This window comes from Tachypleus tridentatus, chromosome 3 (assembly GCF_004210375.1).
Source record: "Tachypleus tridentatus isolate NWPU-2018 chromosome 3, ASM421037v1, whole genome shotgun sequence".
NCBI classification, from domain to species: Eukaryota; Metazoa; Arthropoda; class Merostomata; order Xiphosura; family Limulidae; genus Tachypleus; species Tachypleus tridentatus.
In genome coordinates this window covers 112,944,813-112,957,373 of record NC_134827.1, presented here as the reverse complement: position 1 = coordinate 112,957,373, position 12,561 = coordinate 112,944,813, and the positions used below count along the sequence as shown (strand labels likewise).

General features: G+C 31.6%; 1 protein-coding gene across 2 annotated transcripts in view; it reads right to left on the bottom strand.

The window, feature by feature from the left end:
• Positions 1-120: 120 nt before the first annotated feature.
• The window catches only part of LOC143247789 (uncharacterized), a 64,046-nt gene continuing 51,605 nt past the window's right edge, over positions 121-12,561 (bottom strand). For both annotated transcript variants that reach the window (XM_076496267.1, XM_076496268.1), the window contains 8 exons: positions 12,072-12,226; positions 8,875-8,953; positions 8,102-8,406; positions 7,620-7,936; positions 7,252-7,398; positions 5,432-5,583; positions 4,385-4,532; positions 121-2,971 (listed from right to left, as the gene is read on the bottom strand). In XM_076496267.1, coding sequence (XP_076352382.1) covers positions 1,653-2,971; positions 4,385-4,532; positions 5,432-5,583; positions 7,252-7,398; positions 7,620-7,936; positions 8,102-8,406; positions 8,875-8,953; positions 12,072-12,226 — 2,622 coding nt within the window. In that variant the 3' untranslated portion in view covers positions 121-1,652. The remainder of the gene's footprint in view (positions 2,972-4,384; positions 4,533-5,431; positions 5,584-7,251; positions 7,399-7,619; positions 7,937-8,101; positions 8,407-8,874; positions 8,954-12,071; positions 12,227-12,561) is intronic.

Here is a 12,561-nt window from a genome sequence, read left to right as displayed (position 1 = left end):
ATTGTAAAAAAAGTACACGTACATATTTGTAATTTTTAGAAATGCATGCATGCATGTATTAATCAGCACCTGTAAGTTTGAAAATAATCAAAAACCAGATAAAAATTATAAAGTCTGGTGTTTTGTTGCATTTTCTTTTATTAAATTGGATACAAAACTGAAAAGTAATTAGAATACAATGTCATGAAATTGTGTTCGTGTTAGGTTTACATAAAACAACCTGTTATCGACCAAATCTGTTTAAATAATGTAAGTAAACATCATGTTTTAATATATTTTTCATAAAGTTTTAAATCATGAAAAGATCTTGGTACTGATCTCATATGTATGATGTTTCAAAATAAAACTGTACATGAAGTATTCCTTTATTTTGACAGTAATCAGAACACAATAAAGAACAGAAAAATCTCAGATGTAAGAAATGTTTTATCTAAATTCAAAAGAACTGAGTTACCATTAAAAAATGTCTGAAAAATAACATTATGCTTACAAAAAAATTCTTTAATTGTATGAAAAGCATACAAAAATTTAGGCAACTATTTTTACAAGAAAACATATATTCCGAGAAACTGACAACTTGTAAATAACAAAAACATTAACAATGCGACACTTCTACAGCGTTTTACTAAAAAAATAAAGTATGGATATCAGACGTGTTATTCAATAACTTGCCTTTCCTATAAAAACACAAACCAGATCTCACATTTTTTTTAATGCAAGAACACATATTTAAAGGGGTAAAGGCGTATTCTTTAAGCATTAAAAATATTATACAGCAAAGTCATTGTCTTATAGTGCTATGACTTCTTTAAAATTTGATTAATTATATTTACACTTACAGTGTCATATAAAGCTTTCTTTTAACAAAGGTATGACAATTAACACAACTATCTTAAATCATGATTAAACAGAATCATTTGTAATAAAAACAAAGTCATTGAGAAAAGTTACTACAAACATGGAAACATGTTGAAGGATAAGGTACGATTCTTTTCTAGAAGATTTGTATTACAGGGAATTATAATGTTGATAAAACATAAAATTCTTAATGTCAAAAGACAAAACTTTTACTTTTTGTAGAATCACATATTTTACAGTTCCAGAGATAATAATGTAATCTTTTAAACACCTAATCATATAAAATAAGACAGATACTAACACTAAGGCCCCAACTGGCACATTATAACAAACACTAAATAAGTAGATGGTTCACCTATACTAAAGCAATTGAAACACGATTAACCACAGAAATAAATCTTATAGGCCTAACGATTAAAACATTATGTTCACAAAATGCATTTTACTATTGAGAGAAGTGTAACATATGAATTATCACTGAGTTTGAAAGGATAGGAAAAAGACCAGAAAATCTTCACTTCCAAAAAAATGAATTAACAGTATATATAAGCACTATTTTTACACTCATGAGGCTTAGAACGATTAGTATTTGTAATAATAGTAGTAAGGTCATTAAACATTGACAAAAAGGGCAGTTCCTTCAATGAACTATGAAAATAAATATGCACATTCTTCATAATGAGTATTTATGTACCAAATCAACATAAAGACAATAAATTCTTATCACCTCACAAATAAATTGTTAATACAATATTCTTCCATTTACTAAATTTTTCACAAAACTTGATTCACCACTAAAGAAATACAGCTTCCGGGGTCGGAAGTGTGTTTTGAGTTTGGTGGTGAGAATGTTGGTGTTCCACAGGTTGCAAGATATTCAAATTTACTGGGCTACAGATTCCTTCAGACCAGTCACTTTGAGCCGAATGAGGGGAAGTGCTTGACCACTGACCAGGTGATTCAGGAGAGGGAGTTAAGTAAGTCTCTGGATGATGTAGATAGTGTTGAGGAGTGGCCTCTGAACCACCATAACTATGTTGAGAGGGAGGAGTTGGAAACTGAAACGAATGGCTATAAGGCACTTGCTGCTGGCTGGTTGCAGAGTCTGTCTGGTTTGATTTCTGACCACTAGAGCCCAACATCTGCTGAATGTCAGTCATGATGTAGTCATATATCTGGTTGGCACTCTGCTGAGGTTGAATATGTGCATTTTTTTGTTGATGGGCAGTTCTCATGGCTGCCATATGGGTAGGAGAGGTTGGAAGTAATGGCCGTTGCTTGACTGAAGGAGAACCAGTGTGGTTATGAGTTGACTGTATCTGCGATACAGTCAGATTACTAGGCACAGAATTCTGTCGTTGAAGGTGAGGTGTCACACCATGCACTGTCTGCAAGTGTGGCACTGTTCCATCATTTATATAAACCAGCTGACCAACCATTCCACCCACAGACTCGTATATTTGTGGATTTATACATTCATTGTAGGGAGATTGTTGTTTTGTGGCTGAGTTGTCTGAACCTGCTAGATTTGGGTGAGACAAAGCTAAGCTCTGTCCATCATCAAATCCTGAATGTAGACCATTGAAATTGTGGGAATCGAAAGTGTTCAAACAGTGAATGTTGGGCTGCCTTTCCGTTCCTTGCTTCTTCAACGAAGCTTTTCTTCTTATTTCCCTCTCACTACTCTGGGTAGAATGATCTCCATTTTGCATGGTCATTCCAACCATACTGTTGACTTTTGATCTTTTCTTTGCTTTAGTAGACCTGGTGGAGCCAATGACTGTGGGTGGGGGAACCATAGATGTAGAGCTAGTAGGTACATGAGATGTCAGAGGACCTTGGGGTATGTACTCATCCAATAATCTCACAATGTCATGATGCACACGCTCCAGAGCTACGTCTCTCGGTAACCGATCCATGTGGTCAGTAATGTCTCGATTAGCAAAGTGTTCCAAGAGCACTCTGGCAGCCTCATAACTCCCTTCCCTGGCTGCTAAAAAGAGAGGTGTCTCTTCTTTGATATCCTGGACATCTCTGTTTCCTCCGTGGGCCAGCAACACTCGGACAGCATCCACATTGTTTACTGCTGCAGCCCAGTGAAGTGCTGTTTTCCCTGAAGTATAAAACGTTTGTTAGAAGCACATTAATAGAATTTAAAAAGCAGAGGAGAGTTAACAAAATTTGATAAGATGATGGTATTCTAAAGATATAAAACGTTTGTTAGAAGCACATTAATACAATTTAAAAACTTTCATACAAACTGGTATCATATGATATACAATGTTTCTTAGAAGCACATTAATACATTTTCAAAATTATTGGAGAGTTTAAAAACTTTCCTATAAGTTGGTATTCTAAAGATATAAAACGTTTGTTAAAAACACATTAATATAATTTAAGAATCAGCAGAGAATTTAAAAACTTTCATACAACATGGTATTCTAAAGGTATAAAGTGTTTGTAAGAAGAACACAAATACAATTTAAGAAGCAGCGGAGAATTCAAAACCTTTGATAGAAGCTGGTATTCTAAAGATATAAAATGTTTCTTAGAAGCACATTAATACAATTGGAAAAGCAGTATAGAGTTTAATAACTTCAAAACTTTCAAGAATGAAAAATTATAAAGTTATAAAATGTCTGTTCAAACCAAATTAATACAATTTGAGAATCAGCAGAGAATTTAAAAACTTTTATACAACATGGTGTTCTAAAAATATAAAACGTTTGTTAGAAAGAAATTAATACAATTTAAGAAGAAGTACAGAGTTTAAAAACTTTTATACAAACAAAGATTTGAAATAGTACGTGTCATATCTGTTTTTTTCAGTTACTTTTCACACTCCATTCCAGCCAATCATTTATTCTGAATATGAATAACACACTTGTTCTGTGTAATAATAATCTACTGTATGTTTACTTTGTATATTTTGTTTAATAATAAACTATTGTATGTTTACTTAGTATGCTCTGTTTAATAATAAAGTACCGTTTGTTTACTTTGAATGTCATGTTTAATAATAAAGTATTATATGTTTACTTTATGTTATGTTTAATAATAAATTATGTTTATTTTGTGTGTTATGTGAATTAATAAAGCATTGTGTATTAACTTTGTACATTATGTGAATTAATGCTTGAAATTTTTTGAATAAAAATAGATATGCTGATCATGACAACTATTATTTAGCTCCAAAATTTACAGTAATGATCAAAGACATTATCTTTAAGCCCAAGATTCCACTTTACAAGTGTGATAAAGATCTGTAAAAATGATGTGAAATAACAGTTCCAGAATTAAAACCCACAACAGAGAAGAAACACAACACACAAATCTCTTTGTGAACACTTTTATGTTATGTAAAAGTTGGACCAAACGTATCAATTGTAAATATTTCCAATAACATAAAAATAAATAGAATTAGAAACTACTGACTGGAGATTTCTCTATTATTACTATCATAATATATACAGATGGCTGAATTTTTATGTAAGATGGTAGTTACTATGATTGTTATTAGAATTACCAAGCTCGTCAGCAGCGTTTATGTCAGCTTCGGCATTTATCAAGTCTTCTACCATTCCTTCTATTGCCAGTCTTGAGGCTAGAATCAGAGGGGTTGATCCATCATGCATTCGAGCATTCAAGTTTGTGGCTCTGTTTCTCAACAGGATCTGAAAGAAGTGAACATATGACAGTTAAATGAAAAACAGACTTAAACAGAACACATTACCCTGTAATTTTCTTACAAAAAGGTGCATGACTATGCACTGATTAGTTTGAAAGAAAAACCTAAACATGCAGTTGTTCCTGAAATAATTGTCAAACAGAGGAGTTCTTTAATTTGTATTCATGTTTCAAAAATACATATATTATAACAATTATATTTTTGACCTGAAAACTAAGAGTTGATTGAATATTGTAGATAGATATCATAGTGTCAAATGTAAGTAAATAATAATTTTTTTCTTTATTCCAAACATTATTTAAACTCATAGATAAACTCAGTTTAGTTTTCCACAAAATAATTTTTTTCTTTATTCCAAACGTTATTTAAACTCATAGAGAAACTCAGTTTAGTCTTACCACAAAATAATTTTTTTCTTTATTCCAAACGTTATTTAAACTCATAGAGAAACTCAGTTTAGTCTTTCCACAAAATAATTTTTTTCTTTATTCCAAACGTTATTTAAACTCATAGAGAAACTCAGTTTAGTCTTTCCACAAAATAATTTTTTCTTTATTCCAAACATTATTTAAACTCATAGATAAACTCAGTTTAGTTTTTCCACAAAATAATTTTTTCTTTATTCCAAACGTTATTTAAACTCATAGAGAAACTCAGTTTAGTCTTACCATAAAATAATTTTTTTCTTTATTCCAAACGTTATTTAAACTCATAGAGAAACTCAGTTTAGTCTTACCACAAAATAATTTTTTTCTTTATTCCAAACGTTATTTAAACTCATAGAGAAACTCAGTTTAGTCTTTCCACAAAATAATTTTTTTCCTCTCATTTATATTTTTCTTCCAATGAGACCCTAAATAGGACAGCGTTTCCTTGAACCCTTACCTGGAAGACTCCCTGTGCATCAGCAGAAATGGATGCATGTAAAGGAGATCGACCAGTATTGTCTTGAGAGTTGGCATCAGCACCAGCATCTAACAGCCTTTTAGCAGCATCTGCTCTTGCGTACCTTGCAGCCAAGTGAAGAGATGTCTCACCTGATTGAAGTGTTGAGAATTAATGTGATTAAGTTTTAGTAACAGAAATAAAACAAAATTGATAAAATAATTTATAAAGAAACACAAACAAATTATTTATTTATGAAGCAAATGTGATTACAGAAATATTCTTTATGTGACTTAAACCTGATTACTAATCTTAATAAACAAGCCACAAAGTATTTGATAAGAAAAGGTGTAGCAACCATTATCTGCAGTGAACATTTAATATGTATCAGGAAATTGGTTGGTTGATTTAGTGTTTTATGGCCCAAAGCAGCTAGGCAATCTGTTCCAAACATCTGGTAAAAAGTTAAAATTAAATTTAGTAAAATTCATAAAAGGAAATTAAGGTAAAACAAAACAAAGTTAAAAAATATAAATATCATAAAACCAATGTTTACATCTAGTCTACAGCAGTAAGAGAAAAACTACAGTAATACAAATTGGCTACTTTCTGTAGCATAATTGAAAGAAGACTAACAGGTAAGTACAAACACCACCGTCAGTCACCTGAAGTTGGCCTTTCTAGTCCTGGTTCTGAGTTATTTAACATTATAGCCATTTTCTACCATGGACAAGGATATAGCGGAAAAAATGTCGAGGTTTTATGAGTACATTGAGCAGCTGCTTGTATAATACAGTCAGTTACTACTGCCACACAGTCATCTATTGATGGCTTACAGAGGATGGCAGGATCAAGTTTCTGTGAGAGGGCCAGCTTGCGTGATCCAGCTTCCACCAGGGCACGTGGGTCAGGTGGCATCGGCCACAGCCAGTCTCTCTCAAAATTATAGAAAAATAATCACTGCCTCGTGGATTATTGTCAACCCTCCATGAAAAATAGGAGAATAGTGAAGGGAAGCAAACTGAGAGATCAATAGCAGTAAAGGACAGACTAGGTGTGTGAAAATAAGTAGAAGAACCAGTATTACAAAACATATGCTCTACAGAGTGACCCCTCCTATCAATATCGGCCCTTCACCAGAGAGGATATCAGGAAGACACTGGAAATGAATAAAAGCAGTCAAAAGAACTAGTGAGTAATGAGTTATGAGTTTCATAACTCATACAACATGGGTCAAGATATTGTGGAAATCAGAAATAAAACAACACAACTAAAAACTAATGTGAAAATATTTAACGCAATGACAAAATACATCATGTTATTATTAAGGTCTCCATTTTATCTTCAACTTTGGATTCTTCAACTGGTTTTAATAACCTATTCCAAACACTCAGTTCAAATAATTAAATCATAAACTTTATGAGGTTTTGTATTTAACTGTAACTGTTTCAATCATGGATCTTTCTTTTATTTTCTTCATAACACATATCATTTTTTAAATATCTATTACTTTTGTACTGTTTTTTTAAGAATTAGTTAAATAATCCACATCATTCCATTTTTAATAGCTTTAAAAGTAGGTTTCTAAAACTTAATTTATTTTTATAATTGTGAAAATTTACTTATCTTTGCAGCATGTTAGAATATATAGATAAAAGTGTGACCAAATTTGTTTTATAAGAATTTATAAATATTATGAGATGTAAACATAAATATGTCCCCAATTAGTTAAATGCTCCAGTAAAGTTACTTCCCAACCTGTGAAGGAATTTCTGGGAGGTAATTAACACAAATTATTGAATCTACTTTGATTCTATCACCTGTTTTTTCCGTTGTCATGTTGATCTTGGCACCTTGTGACAGAAGGTCCTGAATCATGCTGACAGATCCATCATCTTCCTCTGCATCTTCTCCTGTATCCAAACCACCTCCTCGAAAAGAAGCTAACATCAGAGGTGTGAGACCTCCTAGAAGAGGTTAAGTATACAAAATAATCATAAATGAAATCACAAGATTAAGCCACAAGGTGAAATACCGACATGATAAAATTATAAATATTTTAAAATTTAATGGTTGATAAAGCCTACTTTATCAGAAAATACAATTATCTTCATTAGAACTGTAGTTTGTTGGAAACCAAAAGTTCCTTAACTTGACGAAAAAAACATTTTTGACAAATACCCCTCACCTGGACCTCTGACATCAACATTTTCAGGTTCTAGTTCACTTTCTCCATGCGGAGGTGAGAAAGCAAGAATATCTGGATTGCGAACATCTGCCGCATCAAGATGCTGCTGAGTCCAAGGTCGGGGGTCGTTATCATCATAATCAGTTGTTGTCATTACAGTGTGAGTGTCTCCAAAGCTGGGATCTGGTGAATGATCACTTTTGGTTCTCTTTGCTGGAGGATGATCACCGAGGTCGTCATCACTCCACCCACTAATGTCGGAAGGTATTGCACTGTTATCATCCATTCTTTGAGCAGACATTTGTTTGTGGATGTTTCTAAATTTACAAGAAAATGTATAAATGTCTTCCTATCAAGGAACAAAATTCCAACAGCTTTTCCAAAACATCTCTTACTTGCAAACGAGTTGTACGTTAATTTTGATTATCTATACGTAATTATGATAAGAGTTAACTTAACCTTTTTAAATACGTCTGCCATACCTCATTTCTTGTCCGTCTGGGCCTCGACGTCGTGGCTGTTGTTTCTGGACACTACTGTTTCTGAAGAATCCTTCTGGAAACCAGGTGACACCCCGTGCACGCTTCCTCTGAGTAGTGACTAACACCCCAAGAAGTAACCCAAGTAAGATTATCACTATTACTCCAATCACAATGTACACCATATTTGGGTAAGTGACTTCAGGGCCATGGGGTTCTTCCAATTCATCTGTGCTTTGGATCTTTTCAATGTGAAAGGCCGTATCCAGGGAATGTCGTGAACGAGAGGCAGCAAGAAACCGAGCAGCCTGTGATACAACAATTAAACCACCTTAGTTACCACTGAAACAGGAATGCTCCTTTAGCCACCAATCTGGTTATAAAAACTTCCAAAGTAATGTATTATAGAAAAATATTCTGAAACAAGCATGATGATATAAAGCAACATGTTGCATTTTTATTTATAAAGGAATATCTGATTCAACCTCTCGTAAAATATAAAGAATTAGAAGATTATATGATCACATAAAGTAAGAGAATGAATGACAAAGATTAAAAAAGCACAATTTTGATTTCTTCTGATTTTAGAATATTTATAAAAATTCTTCTCAACTTTTCAATGTTTCTGTCCACCCTGATTTATGAGAAAATGTTATTCACAACTTTGGCTTTCTTCCAGTCTAACAGTTCTTACTTCAACTGGCAGCTAAACAATAGTCACTGCCTAAAAAAAAATATAAACCAAGTCCTACTTCTACTACTGATGTGAACCTCACCTCTGCTGCTGACTGGAAACATTCACTGTACATTGACTTCAGACACTGTCTGTTATCAATTTCCAGATGAACATCAATCCTGTTGTGACAAAACAAAAAACATAGTTTCACAGCCTTCTTTAAGTGATCTCTATTTAATAAGAAGTTAATCAATTGCACAGCAAAATTTATTATATGTAAATCAAAACAATATAGAAAAGGTATACTGAAGATTTAGTTGAGTAGAATAGTGATAAATGGAGTTGTAATTGAGATCTGTGACCTTAGGGGTCAAGATCATGAATGACTTCTTATAATAAATTATACAATGAAAAATAAAGCAAGTGTAACAATCAGTGCCAAACATTTTATCTATACGTTAACCACACAGTCTTTGTTTTAATGTCTCCTCCTATTTAAAAAAAAAAATAAAAAGACAAAAGTCTAACACATAGAACAGATAACAATTACTGTTGTTTTACAAGAGATTATGACCTCAGATAAATCTTTATGATGTCTGAAGCTGAACATAACTACAACAGATCTACTGTACTTGGCTGAATATAATGCACACCCAATTCTGAAAGGTTAAATTGAAGAATATTTGTTTTTGCACATTAGTTAAACCAAATGTATTAAATAGTTTCTAAATACAGTAAACAACTGTCAATGTATTGAACAGTTTCTAAATACAGTAAACAACTGTCAATGTATTGAACAGTTTCTAAATACAGTAAACATCTGTCAACGTATTGAACAGTTTCTAAATACAGTAAACATCTGTCAATGTATTAAATAGTTTCTAAATACAGTAAACATCTGTCAATGTATTAAATAGTTTCTAAATACAGTAAACCACTGTCAATGTATTAAATAGTTTCTAAATACAGTAAACCACTGTCAATGTATTAAATAGTTTCTAAATACAGTAAACAACTGTCAATGTATTGAACAGTTTCTAAATACAGTAAACAACTGTCAATGTATTGAACAGTTTCTAAATACAGTAAACAACTGTCAATGTATTGAACAGTTTCTAAATACAGTAAACAACCATCAATGTATTGAACAGTTTCTAAATACAGTAAACAACTGTCAATGTATTGAACAGTTTCTAAATACAGTAAACATTTGTCAATGTATTAAATAGTTTCTAAATACAGTAAACTGTCAATCTATTGAACAGTTTCTAAATACAGTAAACATCTGTCAACGTATTGAACAGTTTCTAAATACAGTAAACATCTGTCAATGTATTAAATAGTTTCTAAATACAGTAAACAACTGTCAATGTATTGAACAGTTTTTAAATACAGTAAACAACTGTCAATGTATTGAATAGTTTCTAAATACAGTAAACAACTGTCAATGTATTGAACAGTTTTTAAATACAGTAAACAACTGTCAATGTATTGAATAGTTTTTAAATACAGTAAACAAGTGTCAATGTATTGAACAGTTTCTAAATACAGTAAACATCTGTCAACGTATTAAACAGTTTCTAAATACAGTAAACAACTGTCAATGTATTGAACAGTTTCTAAATACAGTAAACAACTGTTAATGTATTGAACAGTTTCTAAATACAGTAAACAACTGTCAAAGTATTGAACAGTTTTTAAATACAGTAAACAACTGTCAAAGTATTGAACAGTTTTTAAATACAGTAAACAACTGTCAATGTATTGAACAGTTTCTAAATACAGTAAACAACTGTCAATGTATTGAAGTTTCTAAATACAGTAAACAACTGTCAATGTATTGAATAGTTTCTAAATACAGTAAACAACTGTCAATGTATTGAACAGTTTTTAAATACAGTAAACAACTGTCAATGTATTGAACAGTTTTTAAATACAGTAAACAACTGTCAATGTATTGAATAGTTTTTAAATACAGTAAACAACTGTCAATGTATTGAGTAGTTTCTAAATACAGTAAACAACTGTCAATGTATTGAACAGTTTCTAAATACAGTAAACAACTGTCAATGTATTGAACAGTTTCTGAATACAGTAAACAACTGTCAATGTATTGAACAGTTTCTAAATACAGTAAACAACTGTCAATGTATTGAACAGTTTCTAAATACAGTAAACATCTGTCAACGTATTAAACAGTTTCTAAATACAGTAAACAACTGTCAAGGTATTGAACAGTTTCTAAATACAGTAAAGAACTGTTAATGTATTGAACAGTTTCTAAATACAGTAAACAACTGTTAATGTATTGAACAGTTTCTAAATACAGTAAACAACTGTCAAAGTATTGAACAGTTTTAAATACAGTAAACAACTGTCAATGTATTGAACAGTTTCTAAATACAGTAAACAACTGTCAATGTATTGAATAGTTTCTAAATACAGTAAACAACTGTCAACGTTGAACATTTATGGAAAATTTCCACAGAAAAGTTTATCTGTGATAATACATTCATCTTTATCATTGCTAGAACTGTTGCAACCATTGGATTCATCTAATTTGCTTTATCCTCTTCCGATTCCCACAGCATTGCTTAGAATATACAACATTTTGTGAAACTTTTAGTGATGATTTAATGATTTTCAGTTGTGGCTTATAGCAAGAAACCTAACAAAACTGAACATACATAAATATAATGTGACGGAAGTTTTTCTGAGAGAACATAATGTTCAGAGAAGTATAGTGCTAGACATGTTGAATATTAACAATAATTGCTAACATTTAACATAACACACAAACCAGTTGAACTTCACACAAACCCATAGTAAGCCTGCATGTAATGCAATGTATAGTAGCAAATATTTTTGAATACTGAATGTTATAGCTGTGGATTAATGTACAGGTGATATGGCAGTTGGTGATATAAGTGAAGGGCTATAAAGGTTTTACTAGTAAAACATATTTTATGCTGTAATGCACCTTGTACCAACTGCTGTGTAATTAAAATTTAGCACTTGGTAATCCTTGGTAGATCTAAATACTAGTAAAGTTTTTAAATCTAACCAGTCTCATATTTCAGACCTTCTGATGGATGGTCTCAAGACCTACAACACTGATGATACATTCCTTGGTAAAAACACTGAATTACACTTTTATTGTAATACCTAAATTAAACATAGTCCTTAATCCAAGCTTATAAAAGCAGTATGGCAAGTTCAACCATTTCTAATTTTGTAACTAAAGTAACAAACCTAAGTAATTTTCTGCCTGTTTTAATGAAACGCTTTAACACCTACCCAGTTCGTCCACGGTTTGGAGAGACTGGATCTGTAAGTTTTGTCCTCCTTGGATAAATCATCTCCTTTCCTTTTTTATCCAATTTAAACTTCACATTAGTGTGTAATGCTCGACCAATTTCCCTCAGAAAAGATATTTTAGTCATCTCAAAATCCTGTTGGCAGATTAATATATGGAATTGTCAAGACGTAAATATATCACAAGGAACTTTTAGTGTTAACCTGCTGTTGAAAGATATATAGTACACAATGGAATTAAAACATCATTTTATAGCCTAACTTGGCTAAATAATTCTATTAGACAAAAACTGACAATATTTGCTATGAAAAAAAGACAACATTGCATTTGTAATTAAAAAAACAAATGTATTTTATGAATGAAGCAGACATCTTAAAATAGTTTATCAGTTTTGTTACTGTTTACCATGATACAGCTAGCAAATAAAATAAAAATAAGAAGTCCCACAAAATAGAAGTGTTTCTTACATAC